We start from the raw sequence: 26,173 nt of genomic DNA, 5'->3' as shown, positions 1-26,173 counted from the left end.
CTGTGAGCTCTTCAGAGCTCCCACCTTTCTTCGTGTACAAATCTCCAGCTCTCTCCGCCGCTCTCACCTGTTTCTACAAAGACTCTCTCGCGGAATGGAATTCTTTACGCCTGCGCTTTGAACACGTCAGTTTTGCCGTCTTGTCCCCACACATAAACGAGACAAAAGAGAAGACGGAGAAAGAGCGGAGCAGCTTTGGTTTTTACACGAAAAGAAAATTGTGGTGCAAAGATCAGAAAGGCATATTTCGTTAGGAAAGGGTTATACCAAATGTTTATACTTAAAAACTTAATGCAGTGGTCACAAAGGGATCAAAACAGAATTGATAGTTGATCAAAATACGTTTTTTTTTAATAAGGTATCTTCATAATATTTTAATAAATATAGATATTAAGAGTTATTGATTAGGACTACAAATATTTTATTGAATATAAATATTAAATGTTATTAATTAGGAAAATTAACCGGTTGACTGAGAATAACTTTTCAACTTATTTTATGAGGTAAAATAAGGTGCTTATGAGTGTAATCTTTTTTTGCTGTGTACCCGGTTCTATGGCTCGCACTTTGTTTATGTTTCCTACCTACCCACCTACTTTCTTTTTACACACGATCGTCCGCTTTGAAAGTTCTCTTCTCGGAATGGTGGTTGGTGGACATTGGCAGTCGGATTTGGAGGCAACGTTTTCGTTAATGCCGCCTGCTGGGGCTTTTTATGTAAATACGAGTATCAACACGACTTTTGTGACTCTTTCTTTGGGTATACCATCAATGCCCAGGTGTTGGCCACGCTATTATATGAAAATAACAAGAACTGGTCTCGGAAAATTTAAAAATTGAAATAAACATTAATCCTAAACTAAAATTTAAAAAATATTTTTCTTTCACATATTATTGGTTTAAAAGCTGTCGTTTATAAGCCCTTTCGATTTATTTTTCAATCCACAAAGTTGTATGAAATATTTGACAACAAATAGAAGGCTATATAGAAGGGTATATTGCTTTGTACTATAAATATACGTATTTATTTCAAGTTCCTTAGGCAATCCAACAAAATGCTTGGCACATTTGTCACCTGGCTCTGGTTGATTTTGGCCCTCGTCATGTCCCATTCCGAATTTATTCAACAAATGGATTGCAGTGTGCCCGTTACATAAATTTATAATCAGTTAAATGGATCCGCCATGCCGATCCAAAGAGGTGTATCTGTATCGAACTTCTTTACTTTCTTTACGTTCTTCCAATTCCTTAGCAAGATGACCTTTCCCCATAAATAAGATATAAGCAAATTAGTAATTCAAATAGAATTTAAGTATGGAAATGGAAAATCATTAGAGTAAACTCCATTCACTTTGAAATACTTGATACTCCAAAAATTCGCGGCCTTTTTTAAACTGAATTATCTAAACACATATCGTATTATCGATTGTTACTAGATGTTTTGTGGTATATCGATAATTAGTAATTAAATAACTAGGTGAAAGAAATTTCGAACTAAGAAATATTTACATTCATTATGTTTAAAAAACTGTTGGGTATATAAAATATCTTACGATCAAAGAAACTGGATTAATTTTTTAAAAAACGGAATGTGTTGGCCAGTGTATTTATCGATAACGCCAATTGGTTTTTGCCACCAGCTGTTTGGCTGCGCAGTAAAGACGAAGATTTCGTTTTCTTGTTATTGTTGAAGAAACTAACAAAATTAACTATAATTGCTGGCACTACAAAGTGCAATAGCAATCAGGATGGGCAATCAACTGGTGGGCATTGCCCCTTCGCAGATTTATGCGGTGGAACACTACTTTTCCGGCCAGTTTGGAACCGAGATCACCTTCAGCTCCAAGTAAGTGAAAAAATGATGATTTGTTAGAGAAATTTGTTGACACCCACGAATTTTGCACAGTATGGGCAGCACGAGATTCTTCAAAGTGGCCAAGGCTAAAACGGATGAGGGCCAGATAGTGGTCAAGGTGTTTGTGAAGCACGACCCCACTTTGCCACTGGAGGATCACAAGGAGCGACTGGAGGGCATCAAGAAGACACTGTCACTAGCCAATGCCGTCAATTGTTTACCTTTTCAGCGTGTCGAGGTTGGTATTCTACAAAAAGGTTTATCTGATGAATATATAATATTTAAGAGTATGCACAATGTAATGGTGCACAATCCACCTATGTATTCTCATTTAAATTGAGTCATCAATTCAATTTCAATATTTGGGGTATTCCACAAAATGTTTTTAACAATAATTATTCATACTTTTCAGCTAATAGACAAAGCAGCCTACATAATGCGGGAGTATGTGAAACACAGTCTTTATGACCGCGTATCCACACGCCCATTTCTCACCGTGTTGGAGAAAAAGTGGATCACGTTTCAGATTTTGTGCGCCCTGAATCAGTGCCACAAGCAGAAGATCTGCCACGGAGATATCAAGCTGGAGAACATCCTGATTACCTCCTGGAACTGGATCCTGCTCTCAGACTTTGCCTCCTTTAAGCCCACATATTTGCCAGAGGACAATCCGGCGGACTATACGTACTTCTTCGATACGAGTAGAAGGCGAACCTGCTATATTGCACCCGAGCGATTCGTTAAAACCCTGGCCTCCGACGATGATGGTGGTAATGGCAATATGTCGGTCATACACACCGATTCCATTATTCGCCTTGCTCCTAGCTATGCGGGAAACACTTTGTTGCCAGCCATGGACATCTTTTCGGCAGGCTGTGCCTTGCTGGAACTCTGGACAGAGGGCACTGCGCCGTTTGAACTCTCACAGCTGCTGGCTTACAGGCGCGGCGAGCGAGATCTGGTGGAGAAACATCTGGCTGGCATCGAAAACGAAAGGTTGCGCAATCTGCTGGCCTCCATGATTGACATCCACTCGATGAACCGAAAGAGCGCCGAGGACTACTTGGATCAGGAGCGCGGTCAATTGTTTCCCGAATACTTCTACTCCTTCCTGCAGTCGTACTTGCAAATGTTCAGCTCAACACCGATCATGTCGCCGGATGACAAGATTCAGTGTCTGCACAAGGACATTGGGCACTGCATAAAAGTGCTGACCCAGGCCCAGGATCTGACTCCGGAAGAGGAGGAGAAGAATGAAGAGCTGGAAAAGAAAGATCCCACGTTGTGTGCTCGGCTGCCACCGGAGCATGATGGTCTTATTCTGATCATCACGGTGGTCACATCCTGCATCCGAGGACTCAAGCAGTCGAATACCAAAATTGCAGCCTTGGAACTTCTACAAAAGCTGTCCAAGTACACAACATCCGAGACCATCCTGGATCGCATATTGCCCTATATTGTGAGTACTTTATTTTTCGATATTAATTAATAATTCTCATATGCCCAAAAATCTTTTTAGCTCCATTTGGCCCAGAAATCGCCAGCCAAGGTGCAAGTACAGGCCATCGAAACTCTGACTGCCTGCTTGGGCATGGTGAAGGACATTCCGCGCAGCGATGCCAACGTGTTTCCCGAGTACATCCTGCCCTCCATCACAGATTTGGCCAGCGAGTCAAGTGCAGTGATTGTTCGCGTGGCCTTTGCCCGGAATATAGCTGCACTGGCAAAGAGCGCTGTCTACTTTCTGGAGGAAACGCAACGAAATGCTCCTAACGATATGCCCACTCCACGTTACGAGGCAGAGCTGAACGCCCTCCATGACATAGTTAGACAGGCAGTGCTCAGTCTGTTGACGGATTCCCAGCCGGTGGTTAAGCAAACACTGATGGAGTCGGGCATCTGCGATCTCTGTGCTTTCTTTGGCAAGGAAAAAGCCAATGATGTAATACTCTCGCATATCATGACGTTCCTTAATGACGAGGACAAGAATTTGAGGGGAGCTTTCTACGACAACATCGCCGGAGTGGCTGGCTATGTGGGCTGGCAGGCGTCGGACATTCTCGTGCCACTTCTGCAGCAAGGATTCACGGATCGCGAGGAGTTCGTCATTGCAAAAGCTATTCGTGCTGTGACCATTCTCATCGAACTGGGTCACATCAAGAAGCCAGCCGTTACGGAAATTGTCCAAGAGACAGCCTGTTATTTGTGCCATCCAAATCTATGGGTTCGCCACGAAATCTGCGGCATGATTGCCACCACGGCGCGCAATCTCAGCGCCATCGACGTGCAGTGTAAGATTATGCCGGCGATTGGCGCATTTCTCAAGGCACCGCTCATCCAGGTGGAGAAGCCGCACATCCTGCTGGACTGCGTGCATCCGCCTGTGCCGCGTCAAATCTTTGACAGCGTGCTGCGCTTCCAGGACATCCATCACTTTATCAGGGCGCTGGAGGCTCGGTCACGTGTTCGTAGTCAGACCAGACAGGGAACTCTGCCGCAGTACGAGGAGATGGGACAGACCCTGCGCAATGTAAGCGGATTAAACTAGAGCTATATGCCCTCTAATTTGTACCCTTAACTTGCAGCTTTTTAGACGCCTTAGCTCCGAGGGCTTAACGGATCTCATTGAGATGCAGCTACTGGCCATGAACCCGTTCCTAATCTCCATGAAGCACAAGGCCCTCCAGGACTTGGACGACACCGCCTCGGGAAATGGACGCATCGTGGTCAGTCGCAAGCAAGTCGCTTGCCATGAATATCCGCTGGCAGACAAAGTTAGCAAAATGCCCCTGGAGAACCGTAAGTAAATGATTTATATTCTGGGTTTCATTGGTTAAACAAGTCCACTAAATTACTTCATTTCACTCTCCCTGCTCTTAAGTTCGAAAGTAATCGCTTGTTTGAATTTCTCAGTTATTTTTAGTTCTGGATTGTGGGAATTTATTCGCTGAAGGATAAAATATCGGGAGCATGAACCAAATATTATTAAACCCATATTTAATGTCTTGTTTGCTTATTAATAACCTTGTTTGTTTTTCGATTTGTTTTTCTTACGTGATCGAAATAAAATTATGCTTACATAAACTTACATGCTTACCGATTTACCTTTATTCTCTTTAGGACTAATGTTTATCAATGAAGAAACAAATAAATCCTTGCTTGAAATAACGTAAATTACTTTGCAGGATCCAGCGAGGGTCCAACTTTAGTTTCGCCCGCCTCGGATGCAGCTATCACTCCGCTGGGAGCTGGCGGACTGGCCGGAAGTCCGGCCTCTGGAGCCGTGGTCCTTGGAGTGCCAACCGCCACCGTGAGTGCGGCCACTTCGCTGGGTGAATACACAATGCCGGAGCGAAACTGCTGGCTGGAACGCTCCTCCGAGTGCCGCAAGGATCTCGAATCGCTGACGGCCAAGATCAAGAGTCGCTACAATGTGTTGGCCATCTCGCAGCGCTGCAGCTACGACAAGCTGGTGACACCCTACCCGCCAGGCTGGCGGATGACCGGCACTTTGGTGGCTCATCTGCACGAGCACTCGGAATCGGTGATCAAGCTGGCCTCCCTGCGACCACACGGATCGCTCTTCGCCAGCGGCAGCATTGACGGCACTGTGCGATTGTGGGATTGCAGCAAACTGAATGGCAATCAGGGTGTAAACAAATCGAGGCAGGTTTATTCGGCCAATACACCCATCTACGCACTGGCCGCCTGCGATAGCGGACAGTCGCTGGCGGTGGGCGGCAAGGATGGCAGTATGCTAATGATGCGAATCGATCGGAACTCCGCCAAAATGACGCTCCAACAGGCACTAAATCAAAAGTAAGCTGCCTTTAGTAACTTAGATGGTATATACTTTATTACAAATCGTTTCATCCGTAGTGATCACAAGGACGGACCTGTTGTGGACATGCACGCCTACGACCAGGCCACGCAGAGCGTCATCGTGTACGCCACGCTGTATGGCGGCATTGTGGCCTGGGACACACGGATGCAGCACAGCGCCTGGAGGCTGCAGAATGAGCTCCGGCATGGGGTGATCACAACGATCTGTGCGGATCCGACTGGATCGTGGCTGGCCACCGGTACCAGCGGTGGTAAACACATCTGTTGGGATCTACGCTTTCGTCTACCCATCGCGGAAATAAAGCATCCAGCGGATTCGTGGATACGCAAGGTGGCCTGCCATCCCACAGAGCCCTCATACTTGATCTCAGCCTCGCAGTCGAACAACGAGGTATCCGTGTGGAATATAGAGACGGGACAGCGCCAGACGGTCTTGTGGGCCAGTCCGGTGGCGGCCTTATCCAGCGTCAGTCCCAGCGATCCGGCCACCACCTGCGGCATTCTTAGTGGCGTGGTCGATGGCTCACCCTTCATTCTCACCGGCAGCTCGGATCAGCGGATTCGGTACTGGGACATTACCAATCCCAAGAACTCCTCACTTAAAGTACCTGCTGCCAATGACAACCTGGCAGATGTGGCTTTTAACTATGGGTAAGTGTTATTGTTATTATAGTTATAACCTAATTTTATCAATCCATGCATCTTGCAGTGCCCGATTAACCGATGGCAGCCAGGTGATCGAGGAGCAAATCATTTCCATGGCCAGCACGGGCGACTCACAGCAGCTGCGCTCCTCCACGGAGGAGAATCCCCGCTCCGGACCGGATATGCCAACGGCCAGTCACCACGATGCCATCACGGACCTGCTGATGTGCAAGGACAAGGGCCAGATTTACATAGCCTCTGCATCGCGAGACGGTGTCATCAAGCTGTGGAAGTGAGCGCCCACTAAATAGTATTTAATTATTCAACTGTGATTAGCCTAATAAATATGCAATATGTGTAACTATTTAATAAACTGTTGCTTCTGTACTGTACTCATTCTTTTAAATAAGTAAATGCGACACACTATTCAAATATAGTAGGCCAGACGTCTTATGTAGTTACTTCAAACTTGTTCAACTCAACCATAAGTTTACTTAACTTAGCTGTTCAAGCAACTACGAATTTCAAAGAAATCATTTTAAGTTTTGCTTAAACATCAATTTTGTGTTTTTCGTCCAAGAAACAACGAATTTCAAAACAATTTTTTTATTTTGGTTCGTTTGTTAGTTTGGTTCGCCGCATTTTTGAGAAAAAACATTTTTACCACCAAATGTAAGTAAAATTGTATAACGTCCAAAGTTTTGTCTTAGTATTATAGTTAATAAAGCGAGAAAACAAAAAGTTAAAATTCAATACAGGCGAATGCAAATAAGGAAATGCATTTACGCAGTTTTAAATCGATGCACCGCTTTGCATTGATAACACGCAGAAATCGATAAGCATCGCAAAAAATTATCGGTGCTCGATGCATCGGCGTATTTTTTACATCACTACCTTAAACTATACTAGCGTGCGCGTATTTTACAATTACGATTTGGAGAGACAAGTAAGCAACGCAATTAATTCTTATTCGGCTCTAGGCAAACTAGAATTTTTAAGAATTTTTTTAGAATTTTTTTCGCATCATTTAGGCGCATTCAAGCCCCGATGTGAAATTGTTTTTCTGTATATTTTTCCAGCTCGATTTTCGGCAAACAAGAAGGCGAAGAAGAAGACCAAAGCCAAGCGAAAAAAGTGAGCGTGTGTGCGTAGAGAGCGTTACAGCAAGCAGCCGTGTTGGTGTTTTTTGCGCGAGAGAGAAAGAGAGAGAGAGTGCGTGTTTGTGTGTGTGTGTGTATAGGGACGCCGCTAAAAAGGCGCAGAAAAAAAGAAGCGAAGAAACAAGGATTTTTTCTTTATTCGCTCGCTAATTGACTACCGTACAGCAATGGAGGAAGTATCGATAAAGAAGCGCGGCCGACCGCAAAAGGCGACCACCGGTGGTGGATCCTCATCAGCGGCGTCGGCAGCAGCCTCGCCGGGCCCCAAAAAGCGCGGCCGTCCCTCCAAGAATAAGGGCTCCAATACGTCCAGTGGTGGCGGTGGCCAGCGTGGTCGTCCCGCTAAGGCGTCCAAAATCCAAAATGACGATGATCTCGAGGACGAGGAGGAGGAGGGCTCCGGCGCTGAGCTTGGAAACAACTCATCCCCCTTGCCGACGAAGGGCAGGGGACGCCCCAAGAGCATTGGTGGCGCCGGAGCAGGAGCTAGCGATGCGGTCAAGACGCCGGGTTCCGCCAAGAAACGCAAGGCCGGCAGGCCCAAGAAGCACCAGCCCAGCGACAGCGAGGATGAAGGTGAGCTAACCGTGATACAGTAGTACCCAACACGTTAAATAAATAAATACCTCAAGTAAATCGTCCGTGATTAATGCATATTCCGTAGATGAGGTACAAAATAAGCACCAAACGCATGAGAATAGCTCATTATTCTAACTCAGTTCAGTAATCTTTCTTCCAAAAGCAACCTTTTTTACTTAACTTTAGAGAAAGAGTGTGTATCCAACTTGCAGAAATGCCTTTGCAATTTCTATACTTCTTGTATATAACTTCTCTAAAAATGTAGATGCTGATTAGCATATCCCTATTCCAGTTTTGGTAAAAAAAAATTAAAATTCACATTTCAAATCCTAACTCTATATGTATGTCTAAATTTCTGCATATGTGTTTCTAATCTTTGATGACAAAATATGTAACTTTCTGAAGGACAGCGATGCACTATGTTTGGGTCCTATCCATTTTTTTCATACATCACAGGTAGAGTCGATTTTTCCAACCAAACAAACAGTTGCTAATCAACCAAACAAAACAATGTGTATATAATCGCTTAACCGCTGTTCCTCCACTAGTAATACTTCTAATACATTCTAGCAATCATATTCACGATTTTATGATTTCATTAATTAGTCTTAACTTGGTTCTTTCAATACAGACGTGCAGGATGATGATGACGACGGCAGCAGCAACGAGGAACGTCGCCCAGTGGGCCGGCCTTCGGCTGGTTCCGTCAACCTGAACATAGCGCGCACGGGACGCGGCCTGGGAAGGCCCAAGAAGCGGACAACCGAGTCCAATGGCGATGGGGAGCCACAAGTGCCGAAAAAACGCGGTCGCCCGCCACAGAACAAGTCGGGTGGTGGCAGCATTGCCTACGTGCCCACCGGTCGTCCACGTGGTCGTCCAAAGGCCAGTGCTGCGCCCGTCGAGAAGCAGGATGATGATGATGATGATCAGGACGATGAGAATTCCGTGGAAGAGGTGCTCAGCACGCCGGAGAAGTCTGTAGTGGCGCCAAAGAAGCGTGGACGTCCCCCTCTTGGCGCCGCCAAGGTGCCAAAGGAGGGAACACCGAAGCCCCGTGGTCGCCCAGCGAAAATCATTGACGATGCAGATGCAGATGCGGATGCAGACGCAGATGCAGATGATGCTGATTCCACCGACCAGGCTGAAAACAACTCAAAGAAGGAGTCGAACGACGAGGACCACACCTTGGATGGGACACCAACAAAAGGAGGAGGTCTCAAGTGGAACTCTGATGGCGAAAATGATGCCAACGACGAATGTGTTTCGGATGCCTACAATGATTCCGAATCAGTAGCTGCCTAAAGCAACAAATTTATAATCATTTCCAGACACACCCACCCTAAGAATTAACAAAAGAAAAGAGAGGTGGAAAAGAACACAAAAAACAAAAACAGTCAGTAAGAGAACCTCCTAAAACTACACACTATCTACATACATATTCAAATTGGATTGGAATTTTCAAATAAATAACATATATGTATTAGAGAAGTGCTGCCTTTTTTTTCTTTTGTTTAAGATTTTAAGAAACATTCATAGTTGCAGTGTAAAACACTGAACTTATTGTAACAAGAAATTTCATTTGATTGCAGCCATCACAATCTAATACAAGTTTAAATAAAAGTAATTTACCTGAATTTTCTTTATTATTTTAGTTTGATTTTATTTTAGATTCAAAATAGGAACTAACGTATTCCTTATATGCGGTGAACACTGTGTTTCACAATATATGGCCACACTGAAAAACGTGAATTTTTTTTAATGGAAATTGTTCTAATGCGATTTCAACAGCTTTATAACTAATGTAACTAGTTAAATGCATTACAAAACATAATAAAAACAAATTCATTTGTGGTATAGCGGTATTTAACAAAAAAACAATTTAAAATTGAAGAGAATGTTATATTTTTGGTATCTTAGAACGATTGGAGTATTTTTTAGTGCGTTTCGCAATGGTATATTTGAACAGTCGCGCTACGGTCACACTAAAAGTTCGCGCGTAAGAAGAAGCAGACCTAGAACGGCGTGCTTGTAATATGTAAATTTTTCAAATAAGCTAAGGTGTGTGTACCCAACAACAATAAAACATGAAAAGTGTTTTAAAACCGCCATCATTTGATGATAGTTCAACAACAGTTCTTACATTTCCGATCGGCCGTTAATCAGAATCACAATTGCGGCTGCAAAAAAAGATCAGAAGTTGATAAAAAAAAAGCCGCAAACAAAAACAAAACAAACACCCTGGTGCGTGTGTATGTATGCGCGAGTGTTCGGCTATGTGTGTGTGTGCTTAGTGTGTGTTTGTGTGCGTCTGGCGTCTAATCAAATTTGGCATGCCCCTAAAATCGATTGATAAATAATATATAAACAATTTGGCTGGCGCAGCGTAATTCATTTGCCAGGGTGAATATAAGAAAGGGGTTGATGGTAAAAGAACAAGAAAATGTGTAATCAATTTATATAAATATTTTGCGCGCATGTTAATAAAAGTAAAATAAATTGTCGGTCTTTTGCGCTCACACCCCCGCTCTTTGTCTCTCTTTTGCTCACTGTGGGCATGCTCACTCGTTCTCTCTGTTGATTTCGCACGTTTGCCAACACTGCTCTCATTTTGGGGTTCTTGTTCTCTCCTCTCTCTCTAGCTCGCTCTTTGTTGTAGTTGTATTTGGCCAGTGTGTCTTTGCATTTCGCTTTTATTATCGTTCTGCGACGGACGGCGACGTTGAAGAAATTCCTGGTCGATTTCTTCTTCATCATCCTGTGTAAATAATTGTAATTTAAATAATCTAAATTTCGTATTTAACGAAAGCACACACACACACCATCAAATCAAAGGAAATGCAATCGAAAAGGCTTTTTTAAGTGCATGTGTAAGTGTTTCAAAAAGGAAAGAACGGAACACACAAAAAAAAAAACAGCTAAAAACCGTAAAGTACTCCTGTTTCGTTTTACATGGCCATCATCGGGTTTCCTTTTCCATTTCGGCGGCATGAGTGTATGTGTGCATATCCAGACCGCTTTTTGTATATATGCAAACATGTATAAATAGTTTGCGAAATTAATTCGTATTTTGCCCGAAAAAGGTAAAAATCAATTAAGTGTGTGCCTAAATAATTGATGATTCCTTTTTTTTGTATTTGGTTGGTGAACAAATTTTTCCGATTGTGCGTAAGTGTGCAAATGTGTGTTTCATTATTTCCTTATTCCATCGTGTTCTTCCTTTTGAGCGGCGGCCATTTGGCTGCTCTGCTTCTTCCTTCTCCCCCACCCCCCATCCTATTCAGCTGCCTTTTATGTGAGTGTGTGTTTAGTGTGCGTGCTCTCTCGCTCTTCCTCTCTCACGGGACGCCTTGCATTTGTATATACGTGCTTTTCCCAATAAGAATGCCTAACTACCAACTAAAATATTAAACAATTCAAATAGGTTTAATTCCTAATTACTTATTGGCCGCACCTCCTTTGTTTTGTCCGCCATCTCTTTTATGGTTTATCTTTATGTTTGTTTTTATATCCCCCCCTAAATGTGTGCGTTTGGGTGTGTGCGTGTTTCCAGGGGCCCATCATTCGCGTTCTCTCCCTATCCCTTTTCGCATGCTGCACTTGTCTCTCCGCGAAGAGAGGCGTTTTGGGGGGCACGAAAGGACTAAAAGGGAGAAATGGAGACATGAAGATTCTCGTAAACAACCGAAAAAAAAAAACAACAAAAAAATAAAATAAAAGGCCGACCCACTCGCATTCTTCTCGCTGAAAACGTAACCTCAAATGTTTGCGGCCGCCTTTCGCCTTCGTCTTCGTTTCGTTTCGTTTTCTTCGCCATTCGGGTTGTCGCATTCGCTCACCGTCTGCCGGCATCGTTCTTGTTGTTGTTCATTCTGTTGTTCTTGCTCCTCTGTGTGTATGTTAATTTTATATGTTTTCCATTTTCAAACGGCCCACCAGCCCCCGCTTTTCGCCTTTCCTTGCGCTTTTCGTTTTCCCTTCGCGGGAGGCGCTATAATTCTGTCCACAAGTTCTCCAGATATGTATATTTCTGATATTGTTAAACAAACCGATCAACAATGTAACCAGATTTTAAAAATGGAATTCGATTTAGTTGGTTTCCATTGCAATAGTTTCAATTTTTGTAATTTATAATCCTAAATTAGTATGTAATGATTTCAATATATTAATCTAATATATTAATCTAAAGATGCATTTTCTAAATAAGCCTTATATAACTTGTATGTTTTAGTCTTTTGGTTTCAAGTTCAATTGTCGTAATCTTGATTTATAAGAAAACCTTTTTGAAACTGCAACAGCATAAAACCCATTGTTATCGCATGTCAACTTTTTGTTACGGTTGCTAAGCACTTACGAATAGATAACGACTAAATAGTTATGTATTGATATTCGCTGATAAAATTAACCTGCATCGTAATTTATATCCACTATATTTCTTACTATGTACCCAATGTATGTACATAAATCAGGTATTTAGAGTATTGACGCAATCGATCTTGAAAGAAAGAAAATTTCATTTTCCGTATTTTTCGCGCATGATTCAGCTCTGCGTTGTTCTTCTATGGATAGTCTTCTTCATTTACTTGTTCTTGGGGCTCCTGTTCCTCAAACGAGAACCCTCCCCCATTCCCGCCCCTTGGCATCGACTTTGTTATTGTTTTCGTAATGAGGAAATCATGGCTAATATTTGTCTTCGTCGTCTTTCAGTATTAGAAGAAATTGTTTTGCTTTTATTCGCCCCTTGTGCGTTTTATTTCGTTGTTTATTATTATGTGCCCTGTCTGCTGTCTGTGTTATCGGAATCTTTTCTTTACCATGACCAGCTCAAAGTTTTTAATCGCACAAAAGTACAGTGGTTCGAGTGTCCATCAAATGGGAATCAAAACTTTACCTTTTCGCAAGAGGTTGAATCAAACGTAATATGATTCGAAATTGACCATTACTCAAGAATTTTTTTTCGCAAGAACTCCGGCCGTTTACTAATCACAGTTTAAAACTTTAATTTCTCATTGCAGTTTGTGTATATTTTCATCATTAAAACGTCGTGTAAATTAAAATTCATCCTAATTATAATTAATAAACTACATTAATAAACGGAAATTCCACAATTCTCAACAAGAAATCTGTAAAAATTCAAGTTTTAACCAATTCTCATACGTAATTAAATAAATAAAGTTCAGTTTTGTTAAGTCCCAAAAAAACAACAGCTGTGCAACTGTGTAAAATATTATTCATAATTTTGTGTAAATTTATGTAAAAAACACAACACCAACCACGACAACCAAACGAAGAAAATTCAATTTTTTTGAGCAAAAAGTGTATGAAAAATCTCAGCAAAGCATGTAAAATAAATGTTAAATATATTAAGCAAAAAGTGTGGTTTCTTTTACAAAAAAAAAAATAAAAGCAACAAAAAAAAAAACAAGTGTAAATCTGAAGCGAAAATTTTTTAAAAATACATGTAACATTTGTGAATATTTCCAAGCGAATCGTGTTGAAAAACGTGCGTGTGTGGTTTTTTTTGTGCTGCAAGTAAAAATCCAATTCAAGTTGGCAATACGCGCAAAATTGTCGGCTGCGATAGCTAGGAAAAGCCTCCAAAATTGAGCTCCTAACCGCGCCCACAATTGCCATATCGACGCCCTCGCCGCAGCAGCAACACCAACAGCAGCAGCAGCAACAGCAGCAACTCTATCAGCAACATCAACAGCAGCAGCAGCAACATTACGGTCCGCCACCGCCCTACTTTCAACAGCTACACCAGCAACACCAACAGCAGCAGCAGCAGCAACACCAGCAACACATGAAGTTTTTGGGTGGTAACGATGATCGCAATGGCCGCGGAGGCGTCGGCGTTGCCACGGATGCCATTGTGGTAGGATCGCGCGGTGGCATTTCGCAGGATGCCACCGATGCAGCTGGTGCCGCCGCAGCAGCCGCCGTCGGCTATGTCTTCCAGCAGCGTCCATCGCCCGGTGGCGTCGGAGTGGGCGTGGGCGTGGGCGGAGTGGGTGGCGGTGTGCCTGGGGTGGGAGCCGTCGGCTCGACCTTGCACGAGGCCGCCGCCGCCGAGTATGCCGCCCACTTTGCCCAGAAGCAACAGCAGACCCGATGGGCGTGCGGCGACGACGGCCATGGGATCGATGTAAGTACTCCAGACTCCAAAATAAACCAGTTTTAGAACCACTGTAGTCTCATAATTAGGGATAATTTAAATAACTAAAAGTAAAATATATGTAGATCAATATATTTCAATGTTAGGTATACTTATAAACGAGAACCTTTTATAATTTTATAAACATTTTATAATAACTTATTAAATATACATTGGTTTGCTAGAACATTAAGGCAAAAGTGCCATAAAGTCTAATGAGATTTTAAAAATAATCAATTTAGCAACCGAAAAACGAAATTCTTCGTATAAAAGTGCGGTACTTTTATGCAATTAGTATTGATTGCGTTTTTTGCAATTAGCATCAGATGACAATTCTGTACTTTGCCCTTTCTAACTTTTGGCTTCCATATCGTAATTCGGTAACTTTTGCCAGTGCTGCTTCTTGATTAGACTTCGTGTCGCTTATTTCTGGGGTATGAAGGTGGGCTTTAATTCCCCCCCAGTTGACCTCCCCGCAGATTGTATAAGTGTCTGCCAGAAATGGTTGCATAAACAGATTATCACAATTTGGCATTGAGAGCGCAGCCAATGGAATTGTGCGAATGGAATAGCAAAGGCTAGGAAAAGAGATTGTGGTAAAATAGGAGATATTGATAAGGAAATTGGTTCCATATTCGACTGGGAACTTAATTGAGCTTAAACAGCCAAACATTTAATATTTAAAACCCTAATGAGAGTAGAAGAATTAAGTTAGATTATATCGTTAAGAATTCAAAGGCTTATGTATCCTTGGTTTAATTCCAGAACCCGGACAAATGGAAGTACAATCCGCCGATGAATCCGGCCAATGCAGCTCCTGGCGGCCCACCGGGAAATGGTAGTAATGGTGGGCCCGGCGCCATTGGAACCATTGGCATGGGCAGCGGATTGGGCAGCATGGGTGGTGGAGGAGGTGGCGCCGGAGCTGGTGGCGGTAATAATGGTGGCTCTGGCACGAATGGCGGTCTGCATCATCAATCGATGGCCGCCGCAGCTGCGAATATGGCCGCCATGCAACAGGCGGCGGCGGTGGCCAAGCACAATCACATGATGTCACAGGCAGCAGCCGCCGTTGCAGCCCAGCAGCAGCAGCAACAGCATCAGCATCCACACCAGCAGCATCCCCAGCAGCAACAGCAGCAACAACAACAGCAGGCGCAAAACCAGGGACATCCACATCACCTCATGGGCGGTGGCAATGGACTGGGCAACGGCAATGGATTGGGCATTCAACATCCCGGCCAGCAGCAGCAGCAGCAGCAACAGCAGCAGCAGCAACATCCCGGCCAGTACAACTCGAATCTGCTTAACCATGCGGCTGCCTTGGGTCACATGTCATCTTATGCCCAATCGGGTGGCAGCATGTACGACCATCATGGTGGAGCCATGCATCCGGGAATGAACGGTGGCATGCCAAAGCAACCGCCATTGGGTCCTCCCGGAGCCGGAGGACCCCAGGACTATGTCTACATGGGTGGCCAGACCACTGTGCCCATGGGAGCCGCAATGATGCCGCCGCAGAATCAATATATGAACAGCTCTGCTGTTGCAGCTGCCAATCGGAATGCAGCGGTGAGTAATAGGTTAATTTTCTTGGCTTGCTATAATTAATCCAACAATTGTAGTTTCGATTGCGATTGCTTATGCGGTCAAGAAGGGAGGGAACGCACATACACATGTGGGATATGTTGCAATTGATTTGTTTAGGAATACTTTACTTATCAGTAGCATGAGTAGTATTCTTTAATTCAATTGATAACGCTCGGAATGATAAGCTAATTCGTTAACCATGTTTGTATATCAATGTGTATTGATAACTGATGGAATATCCACAAGTTTTCCTTGATGGGTTACCACTATGCTACCATGAAAAATGACTCATCTACTTCGCGTTTGTGAACCCAAGAGGATGACAGTTTTCTTGTCTCACTTAGCTTCAGTGCGTTTGTCACTACATTCATTTGTCTTATTATATTCTCTATACTTATTTCTATAGCGAACTAAAACTTGATAGTTGTCAATTAAATAGCCGAAACGAACTTGCCAAAAATGTCGATAAGAAGGAGTCCTCTCAAAATGTTATGGCCAAGTGACCTTAATAGAGCTCTTACATGTTTAAACCGAAAGTTTAGTCCCAAATAAAAAGAGAGTGGCAAAAGTTTAACCATTAAATTTCATTTGATTATTTTCTCTTGTTAGATTAATCAATAAGTCGGCTTTGTGGCTAGTGGTTATGGGTTTTCCCTATACTTTTTCTTTGAATTTCGGCGAAAACTTTTCGTTTCATTCCGCAACTTTCGGAGGAATTTTATTTTGGGCCTCATAAAATTATTGTTAAGGGCACTGCAATTTGCTAAGTTCGACTATTTTCTATTTCTGAATGGAAATCTATTTCTTCGTGATTATGACTACGACAGTTTAATAGAAGCTCTCTTTTGTACGAGATTCAGGCTTAAAGATTCTTTGTGGCCATTATTTCTGATGGTTATAGAACTTGCAGAAGAGAACTATTGTGCTGATTCTACCATTCTTCCAACTTCTTGTTTGGCTCTTCATTTTTTCTGCTCGCCGTCTGTCTGAGCTGCTTTATTCGTGTCTTTGCTGCGCTGCTAATGGAGATAAATGTGGAAATATAGGGGAAGCGAAGAAAGAGGCGGGGCTGAGATATGTACATAGATCCCATTCCGGTTGCAATTTTTCAACCTTATAAAGCCAGAACATTGCACATGCGGCACAACCACACTCAGATACACTCGGCTACTCACACACCTGTCTGTTCACCTGTCTGTCTGTCTGTCGGTAAATCTGATGACTTGAGAACTCGTCTACTACCTCGACTACTGGCATTTTAGCCAGAAACAACTGGCAGCAATTTATAAACGAAAGAATTTAATACTGGGAACTAATGAGTTGCGATGCTGTGGATGCAAGTGGAGTGGAGAAGTTCTCGTTGTGTCACAATTGTTTATAGGAAATGTCATTTTAATTAAAGAATTTCAGTCGTCTGGTGCCCGCCCTTCTCGCTCGCTCACCTGCTCGTGCCGTCCCTTTCTGACCTCTGCTCCAGGTGATTCTCTTGTCACCTGGCACTGCAATTTCACTTCCTTTTCACTTCCTTCGCACACAATGCTGGGTTTTAATGGGCAAGTGTTGGTTGGCCCGCAATCGATTATGTTTTTATCAAGCAGATTGTCGATTCGGATCGGCTCTGGGTTGTGCGGAACCTTGGATACCCTACACTTTAATTTAATTCTTTATGAAGATTAAGTATTAGGTTAATCGTTTTGTTTCTTGGTGTTATTATTTTTGTATTTCATGTTTCTTGTAGATTTTGTTTTTTTTTGTGTACAATGTCTCTTACCTATTTTTATTTATTATGAACTTTACAGATAACTGTTTAAAAATAGGTTTACTCATAATATCTAACTAAAATGACTAATTGTGTCACCCTTTTTTCGGTTTTCCCTGCAACAACTTGCTTTCGTGCAATCTCTCTCTTTCGTTGCACGAAGAACCAACAGATAAAAAGAAGGATATTTATGGCATTTATGCGAGGACAAGTCGGAATAAGAGTAACAAAATAAGGACCTCCTGGCAGGAGTAAAGTTCTGCAAAAGAGAGTTCTTGTTTTTCTTGGGTTTTCTGTTCTATTGTTGATGTTTTTTTAACTCCCTTTGGGGCTCTGGCGGTGTTACTCTAGTTTTCACAAGCATACTGATTTGGGTCCCCTACTTAATACAGTAATCACTGGAAAAGTGAAATATTTGGAATATATAAATTATAGAAATTTAATATTGTGTTGATGATTATCAATGGTAATAACTAAACTCATATTTAATAGATTTGTTGTGTTAATTAAAAGTTCATGCATTGTACGTTGAAACTAATTGATTATGTACTTTTTTCGAGTATTTACCGTGGGGCTACTACGCCAGTTTGCGGGGGGTGGAAATTCGCAGACAACGGCAACATTTCGCCAAACTCCTTGCATTCCCCCCCCTCTCACTGTCTCCCCCCCACTCCAGGGCCCACCTGCCACGTGCTGTCCCTGTCCCGCGCGCTTCTCTCTTCCAGAACTATCTCTCCGCTCTCTTGCTCCCACTTATGGCTTTGCGTGTGTGTTTGACGCGCTCTTGTTGATGTCGTAGGTCATTGATTTGCGCTTAACAGCCGGGCGGAACGGAATGGAATGGAATAAAAAGAGGAGCAGAAGACTGTAGGAGAAGAGCAGTAGATAGGGGAGAGGGGGGAAGGGCACAAACGATTCTTCTTCTGCTGTTGTTGTTTTCGTTGCATTAAGTTTGCTCATTGTTTCACTTGCCTTGGTTTCTGTTGTTTCCCTGCATGTGGCGCATTCTGCTTCCTCTTTTGTTTCTTCTGCCCCTTCTTCGCATTCGTCTTCTGCACAGTACGAAAATTGGATATGATATGCGAGCATTTCGATTTGATTCTTGAGTATACAGATTGCATTGACTAAGATTGAGCCTTAGATTGTTCACTTCTTAACTCTACAAATAATTACTATGTGTGATTTAACTGAGAAGTACATACACATAATGAGATGCAATTAATACAAGTATACTTTTTTTCTGTGTACGCGGTGTTCTTATTACTTGCGATTCTTTTATGCTGCCTGCCGCTTACTCATCCTCTGCTGCGAATTCTCGACAGAATTCTCCTCATCCAGTTCCCTCTGTTTTTCTCACAGTTTTCCCCACCCCTTACTCTCTTTCATGTTTTTTGTAGCTTTTTGTGCGTGTAATAATTTATGTGTCTGTGTGTGTGTCTGCGGAATTTGTCTCAGTGTGGGGCATCTGATTTTGAGCGCAGCTTTTTTTCCCCCGTTTCGTTTTGCGTTTTCTGGTTGGATAATGGGTTTCCTAATTGGAACATCTCTGTTAAGAAGCTTTTCGAGCATTGTTGATTGTTTTTGTTGTCCTCCTTTTCTTATTTAGTGTTTTATTTTTGGTTTTCCAATTTGTTTTGGAAAAGCAGAAAAAATCCAACAAATTTGTTACTTCCTTTGTACATAAATAATTAGATCAGACCTCTTAACGATCTTAATTTGTACGTTTTATGAAAATTGTGTTAGAATACGCTCTTGGGTTTTTTTTTTGAGTCTAATATTTACAGTAAAGAATTCTGGTTGATTTCACATAAATTACATAATTTTATAGATACCTTGAAAACAAAATTCATTGGAGACTGATTTTTGTGACACGGCTGAGGGATGTTCTGTTAAAGATTACAGATTCCTAACTTCCAACTATACATGTTTCCTTATTTATTTATTTTTTTTTGAATTTTTAGGTGTCCCCTTGTGCATTTTCCTATTTTGGCAGTGGTTGGACTTTTAATTCACACTAACTGTTTTCTTGTATTCTTCCTTCTTGTTTGGCCCTGCTTTGGACTACAGCCACTTCCACCGCTTGACGCCTACCATCCCGCCTCCCATTCTTATAAACATTTACGTTCTAATTGAACAAATGCCGCTCAAGCAGAGTCTTCATCTCTTTCTCTCTCTTTTCCGACTCTTCTTCTCTTGCCAATTAGCTGAAATGTTTGCAATTTTCCAACATCCAAGACGCTCCGCTTAAATGATAATGTGTGTGAATGTTTATTTCCTAGGCCGCAGTGTAACTTCTATTAACGATTTAAGATTTCAGGTTCAACACGCGAATTCTCGTGGTACATAGCGTTTTCCTATAAATGATTTTAGGGCATGGAAAATATGTTGATAATGTGGTAATGTGATAATGTGGTAATAAGATTTATGAGGTAAATTGAATTCTGCGCGATAAATTAATGAAATATGTACTTATTTGAGTAACACTGTAGTTTCTATTGTTGAATGTGGCAAATGCAACGAAGCCAACTGCGGCGCCGACGTTAACTTCATCGGATTTGATTGATTTGCATTGCCGGCTAGACCTGGTTTAGTTTGCCTCTCTTTCTCGTTCTCTGCTCTACACTTCTCACTTGTGAGGTTATTGCTTTTTATTGTTGCCACATTTATCTGTCTTCTGGCACGTTTTTCTCTATTATCTCTACCGGGTGGTGGTCAGCTGAGATGGCAGCTGCTCTATGCGTCACTCCCTCGCCGAGCTTACCATGCTCACACTCATTTGCATTAATTAAATAAAGCATTTCAAATGCAGCGGCAAATTGTTTGACAATTTAATTTCGTTTCACTGTTTGACTTGGCTCTCCAAACTATTTTAATTGCCAGCAACTGTCGCGAGCAATTTAATTACTTGGAGGTTAAGACGGGCGATGGTGAGCATGCATGGAGCTCATAGTTGTTTCATAGTTTTTTGGTCAGTTATGATTAATATACTTAATCCATGAAAAATATATGAACAATTTTTAAAACATCGCTTATCACAAATATTTAAAATAACAGACTTACTAGCAAAGTGCTCAAAAGTTCTAGATGATTTTTGTGGTTAAATATATGATTTTAAATGATATTTTGATTTCAATGTAAAAAAAAGTGATAGCTATTTAGGCGAAAGATAAGAGTTTATTTGCGCTTTAAATTACATAAGGTAGCTCATCTAAGTTTCGCATAACATGGATCTCTGGATCCCCTACTCTTCGCGCTGTAATCAAACAGCTGCTTGAGCTTGTGCTTGCAAATCATGATCGCTTACTCCGCTCGCTCATTCGCTCACCTCTAAGATACACACACACAGACACACACGCACTAAACTGCGAGAGTGAGCTTGATTGCCCACTCATAAGCTCGGCTCTCTCTGCTCTCGCATTACGTAAAAAAAAACTATGCCAAATTCGGCTTAGCAAACACAAACAGAGATAGACAGATAGAATGCTAAGCTTGCACGTGTGCGCCTAATGGGAGAGCGACAGAGAGGGTGATAAAGCGGGGGCGGTGCGGAGAGCGAGTGCGAGACATGGAGGGGATCCCACAACCACTGCCCCAGCCCCTTCCCCTTCATTAGCGTTTCTCTCGCTCTTTTTAAACAGCATAAATTGTTGCTGATTATGTTATTGTCAGACAACAGCTGCTCGCCCGCTCCATCTCTCTCTGTCTCTCGGCGATACATACATGTCCACTTGCTCTCCACCCATCCGCTTCTCTTTCTCTCTTTCGCACTCACGGTGAGATAAATTTTTTTGCGAACTGGGGAGCGTAGAATTTTCAGTTTGGCCGCAACAGTTGACTCGTCTGCATGGAATTAAATAAGTGTGTGTCTTTGTTGCCGATCGTTAAGCACGTTTTTTGTTTCTTCCCCAAAAAACAAAAGATATAATACAAGAAAAAGAGGAACAAGGAACCGACAAGTGAAAATTAACACAACAAAATGCTTTAAGCCAACGAGTGCGGTTGTGCGTGTGTGTGTGTGTACATAGTAGTATATAAATCTATATGTAAAATCGTTTTTGCGTGTGAAAATCACAGCTGAGTGTGGAAAGTTTGAAATCGAGAATTCCAAATCAGTATTGAATTTTTGAATAAATCATAAATTCATATACACAGAGGAAATACAAAGAAAATATATATCATATATAGACACACGGCGTGTCCCCACCGAAAATAAAGAAGAATCGCCAGGCGGCAAAAAAAACAACAAAAAAAGAAAAGAAAAAAAGCCAGTGTAACGTGTTTCACATTCGCCCTGTCCCTTTCCCACTGCTCTCGCCCTCTCTGTCGCGCACTGGATCGCCGTGTGTTCTTTACCATCACGCCCTCTCGCTCGCACAGCCTGTCCAATGATGAAATTACTGCACGACTTCATGTTGGACGCTCGCACCGCCGAGGATGTTGCACTCACACAGGAAATGGTAAATGACATAAAAAGCTGCGATCCCTTTAACCCCTTCAGTCACCTGTTCCCTGAGAATGGGTGCCATTTAGGTGTTTCAGTTGGCAAATTAACCCTCTGAAGATCAAGGATGCTGTTTGCATTCCGTACTGCCTCAAGTATTTGCACTAACTATGCAGTGGCCACATATGAAACTTTAGTTTTAAAATAGTTTATTTTAAATGATTGTAAATGTTCAGATTTTCTGATTCAAGATCATTATAAAGAAGTTCGCAACACAGTGTCAAACTTAGATACACAACTCATTTGGCTTATTTGCCATCTCTTATGGGAGAAGAATTATGATTGATTGCTTTGTGGTAATGGTAATGGTGATAGTGAACGGCGATGCCGACAGCCTGAAGTTCATTCCGTTTAGTTTGTCTTGGATTCCGCAGATCCAACCGGTTAATGAATGAGTTTACTTCTAATTGCACTTGCTCTTGATATTTGTTAATTGCTTTTTATCGAAGCAATTCTACCTGTTTGAAGCCAGTAGCAAATATCAACACATCGAAACATAACTGATTTGATGAAAGAGGTTCTTGCGATAAACACTGCACAGCAGAACAAATCAGTCAACTTAAAGCTGCCTTAGAAATGTCGATAACATATCTGATCGAATATACAACTCAAATGGCAGTCATTGGGTATTGGAAAACATTAAATTTATTGGAAGTATGAAATAATTAAAAGGAACAAGCTTAATTGGCCATCGATGTGTGGTGTTCTCACTTAAGCCACTTTTAATTATATTCATTAATGCTTCAATCCCTGTGGCGATTTAAGCAAGTTTGTTAACAGCATATTAGTTAAATGAATGGCGAAATAAATTGTATTATTACCAATAAAGCAGGGCTATTAAGAGGTATTTATTTAAAACATTTTAAACAGCCCCATTTAGTTCCCTTTGCGCACAAATGCGATAAGAGAGACACGTTTCATTCATGCTCTTCTTGTTACTGCTGCTATTAGATAATGGCACAACAAAAAATGTACACCAAAATAAAATACGTGACACTTTAAATGTTACACCTGAAATGAAGTATTATTTTCTAGTGTTCTGTTGAATAAATGAAACTGTTAAATAATATATCTAATGCGATTACTTTACTTATTTTTGGTTCCAATGATAGTCCACCAGGAGTTTCAAGAACTTTTTATTAATTTTTTTTTTGAATTTCTTATCGTGTAGCCTCCCGATCCAAATCCCCCAGCGTATGTAGCTTCGGTTTCTTCTCTGCGGCTGTGGCTATTTTTCGAGTGAGGGGCCTGAGCTTTATAGATAAAAACGCTTTGCGGTTACCTCTGGCCCCATCACTGCTGACTGCAGTTGATTTTTCGCTTTTTCCTTCGTTTCATTCATTCATTGGGTTTGTTTTTCCACACTGACAATTGTTTTTTATATGCATTTCACGTAGCTTAACCCCACAGCACTGTAAACCGTAAAGTGAGCAGATTCAGTGCCAGAAAAGGGGTTGAGTTTTTTTTTTTTTTTTTTTTTTGTGGGTAGTGTAGATAGAAAGGGAACGCTGAAGGGGTATATAGAATTTTATGCTGTCGGCCCCTGATACTGGTTCCACCTATCTGTTTTTATCTGCTGTTTTCGAGGGAATTTACATGAAAATAAATATTTTCCGGTTTCAATTATATATACGATGTGTTTTTTTTTTTTTGCCTTTGACCGAACACAGAGCGCACCCCCACCTTTAGGCTTCCTTTCTTCCCCTATTTTTGCCCCGATCTATTTCACGCTTGATTGCATTGCGTCTGACTGAACTGAAGCGAACTCGCTGACTGATTAGGCTTTATATGTTGTGGCCCGAATTGGCTTTTAGCCAAAAAGGGGCGTGGCCGTGTCAGACGACAGATGACAGTGGCCACCCGATAAGGGCATGGCTCTTATGTGTATGAGTATATGTATTTATGCATTCACAATTGGTAAATGGTAATTGGTAATCCAATTTGAATCCGTTTAAAATATAACCATTATAAGGTGACACCTTGGGGGACGTTCCAGATTGGGTGATTATACATTAGGCTTTTTGCCATGATATGCAATTTGTTTTGTATCAAAATTCCTTTTATCAGTTTTGCATAATCGAAGCGATTAGCACGCATAGTAAATGGATAGAATAAAGTTATAAATCAATAATGAAATAAGAGGTATAGATATGGTATGCAAATTCTGTTTAAACTGGCTTTAATATTTGTTAAAAGGAAATGGTATTCCAAGCCTATTAAATAATAGGTTTTCAAAAGGAGGATCGCAATTAATTCAATTGCCCATTAAATACTGTTACCTTCGCTTAACAAGTTGATTAAGTCTATAGTATTTAGTGCCAATATTAAACTGCTGTGCTGATGATTATTTATTCAATTTACCGGTCTCACCCAAAACGTCATCATCTTTGTCATTTCTATAAACTTCAGGCATTACAAGCCATGAATTTAAAGGAAGACCTAGTGCCGAAGCAAACTCGAATTATGCAATAAAGATTTATACTTGTGGAGAGGTGGAGATAGCTATAAAGACAGAGACAGAGACAACTACAACGACAGCCGACTCTCGACACCTTGGCCAAAACGGATTGACTTATTGTACCCAGGAGACCCAACGAACGGACGGACAAGCCGGCGGACGGACAAACGGACAAGGCGCCGGAAATGTTTGCAGCAACTGACTGAAGTGAAGAAGAGAAAAGCCAAGTCTATCAGCAGGAGGATGAAGTGTGGTGAACTGGGGGGAGGGGCTGAAGGAGCGAAGCGAAGCGACTGTTGATGACAATTTACCGACAGAAGGCGGAAGACACGGACAGTTTAACTTAGAGGGCGGCAAATGGCTGGGGGTGTGGCCAATCCAATAAACACAATACGCAACAGCAACAATAGCAACTGCAGTGACAACAAAGTTGCTTAAATTATGGGAAAAGTGGGCGGCAGTGCAACATCTCTTGGTATACATGTGCATACATATATATATAGATATATTTTGTGTGTGGTTAATGCAAGTCACGTGACTTAGTTTAGCGGTACGAACTTTTCTCGTGACGTTTAACTTGCAACTTTGGCTCACCTCATGGTGCACGGAAAATTCTCGCTCTTCTTAGCAGCTAACTTTTCGTCATCAGAAGTTGCGAAAAGAATCTAGTTAGTTGTGTGCGCTTATTCCAGATATTATTAGAAAAAGTCTTGCAAGAGTTGAAAGTTGAGCTGATTAGGGTTTCTTAGTTTTAAACGAAAAAATAAAATAAAAATGTTAGATATGAAGTAAATTTCATAAAGGTAAATCTGCTAAATACTTTACTCTATTACATTTCAGGGCTGATAAGCGAATACATTTTAGCACAACTAGTTGCAAGATTTAGTGCTTCGAGATATTGCCATATAATCCAATTAATCTTCTAGAATTTACTGCATTGCATTTTGCCAAATACACACGCCGAAGTAAAAGCATTTAGCATTGCACTGCACTCTTTATTTCTTCTGCCTGTTTCTGTTTTTTTTTTGTTGGTTGTTGCTGTTTTTTTAGTCTCGCTGGGTGGAGAAAGGCAAAGTCAAATAAATATGCACAGCAGACAGCAAAGTCGGTTGTTGTTGAAAAGCGCAATAAACGCATTTCTCAGCCTGACTGCACTTTTTGTTTTGCCTCGTTTTGCAAACAAAAAGCGTTGAGACCAACAAACGAAACAAAATCAATAGTCGCGGAGAGCCGAAAATAGCTGAGAACATTCCGGTCAGATACAAATACCGCGAAAAAATATATAAACAAAATAAAACTAAAAATGGTATTTTTTATAGTGAATCACGACTTTCCACAAAAGCTTAGCATTTAACTTCATATACAATTTGCAACTTCTCGGTCTGTTTTTTTTACATAACATATAATTTTGCTGATGAAATAAACCATTTGGAATATTTTTGTGCATTATTTTAGTTAGGCTTCCTTCAAATTATTTTTAGAGACACTTATTTGGCCAAAATCCATCTAGCCACGCCCAATTTCTCGTGCATTTCTGTAGATATATACCAAGTACTCCTCTATTTTTCCCCCAACATGTGTGACTGTGTGTTTTGTTTTATTTTCATTAGTCTATTTTCGTTTGGCTTT

At 41.5% G+C, this 26,173-nt stretch overlaps 3 protein-coding genes across 8 annotated transcripts in view; all 3 read left to right on the top strand.

Annotated features, from left to right (window-relative positions):
- The first annotated feature begins 1,620 nt into the window (after nt 1–1,620).
- Nucleotides 1,621–6,734, top strand: LOC6552416 (phosphoinositide 3-kinase regulatory subunit 4). Of its 2 annotated transcripts, XM_001980825.3 has the most exons (8): nt 1,621–1,846; nt 1,907–2,093; nt 2,268–3,314; nt 3,375–4,385; nt 4,441–4,654; nt 5,041–5,674; nt 5,735–6,349; nt 6,408–6,734. In XM_001980825.3, the coding sequence occupies exons 1-8, from the start codon at nt 1,749–1,751 to the stop codon at nt 6,637–6,639; spliced, it is 4,038 nt and encodes a 1,345-aa protein (XP_001980861.1). In that variant the 5' UTR covers nt 1,621–1,748; the 3' UTR covers nt 6,640–6,734. The 2 variants fall into 2 exon arrangements, with proteins under 2 accessions (XP_001980861.1, XP_026832748.1); XM_026976947.1 differs by lacking the exons at nt 5,041–5,674; nt 5,735–6,349; nt 6,408–6,734 and adding an exon at nt 4,769–4,942.
- Nucleotides 6,735–7,154: 420 nt separating this feature from the next.
- LOC6552417 (chromosomal protein D1) lies at nt 7,155–9,677 on the top strand. 3 transcript variants are annotated; one of them, XM_026976959.1, is made up of 3 exons: nt 7,155–7,289; nt 7,375–8,079; nt 8,714–9,677. In XM_026976959.1, exons 2-3 carry the CDS (start codon nt 7,671–7,673, stop codon nt 9,385–9,387), a joined length of 1,083 nt encoding a protein of 360 aa, XP_026832760.1. In that variant the 5' UTR covers nt 7,155–7,289; nt 7,375–7,670; the 3' UTR covers nt 9,388–9,677. The 3 variants fall into 3 exon arrangements, with proteins under 3 accessions (XP_026832760.1, XP_026832758.1, XP_026832755.1); XM_026976957.1 differs by having other exon boundaries at nt 7,354–8,079; XM_026976954.1 differs by having other exon boundaries at nt 7,159–7,289; nt 7,423–8,079.
- Nucleotides 9,678–10,027: 350 nt separating this feature from the next.
- The window catches only part of LOC6552418 (maternal protein pumilio), a 171,350-nt gene continuing 155,204 nt past the window's right edge, over nt 10,028–26,173 (top strand). Inside the window, exons 1-4 of one of the 3 annotated variants that reach the window (XM_026983812.1) lie at nt 10,028–10,143; nt 10,725–10,844; nt 13,098–14,227; nt 15,002–15,808. In XM_026983812.1, the coding sequence (XP_026839613.1) occupies nt 13,886–14,227; nt 15,002–15,808 (1,149 nt within the window). In that variant the 5' untranslated portion in view covers nt 10,028–10,143; nt 10,725–10,844; nt 13,098–13,885. Of the gene's footprint in view, nt 10,144–10,724; nt 10,845–13,097; nt 14,228–15,001; nt 15,809–21,383; nt 22,043–26,173 lie in introns of those variants that run through there. The other 2 variants (XM_015154525.2, XM_015154523.2) reach the window with 2 other exon arrangements.

Source organism: Drosophila erecta, unplaced genomic scaffold, assembly GCF_003286155.1.
Source record: "Drosophila erecta strain 14021-0224.00,06,07 unplaced genomic scaffold, DereRS2 tig00000000-arrow-pilon, whole genome shotgun sequence".
In the NCBI taxonomy this organism is placed as follows: Eukaryota; Metazoa; Arthropoda; class Insecta; order Diptera; family Drosophilidae; genus Drosophila; species Drosophila erecta.
This window is presented reverse-complemented; position numbering and strand designations above follow the sequence as displayed.

What these genes read in the sequence shown, in the direction of transcription:
- LOC6552416 (XM_001980825.3), top strand. Translation starts at nt 1,749, where the DNA reads ATGGGCAATCAACTGGTGGGCATTGCCCCTTCGCAGATTTATGCGGTG. An exon ending in GAGATCACCTTCAGCTCCAA is followed by an intron (nt 1,847 to 1,906) that starts GTAAGTGAAAAA and finishes AATTTTGCACAG; the next exon opens with TATGGGCAGCACGAGATTCT. An exon ending in CAACAGGCACTAAATCAAAA is followed by an intron (nt 5,675 to 5,734) that starts GTAAGCTGCCTT and finishes TTTCATCCGTAG; the next exon opens with TGATCACAAGGACGGACCTG.
- LOC6552417 (XM_026976959.1), top strand. Translation starts at nt 7,671, where the DNA reads ATGGAGGAAGTATCGATAAAGAAGCGCGGCCGACCGCAAAAGGCGACC. An exon ending in CAGCGACAGCGAGGATGAAG is followed by an intron (nt 8,080 to 8,713) that starts GTGAGCTAACCG and finishes CTTTCAATACAG; the next exon opens with ACGTGCAGGATGATGATGAC.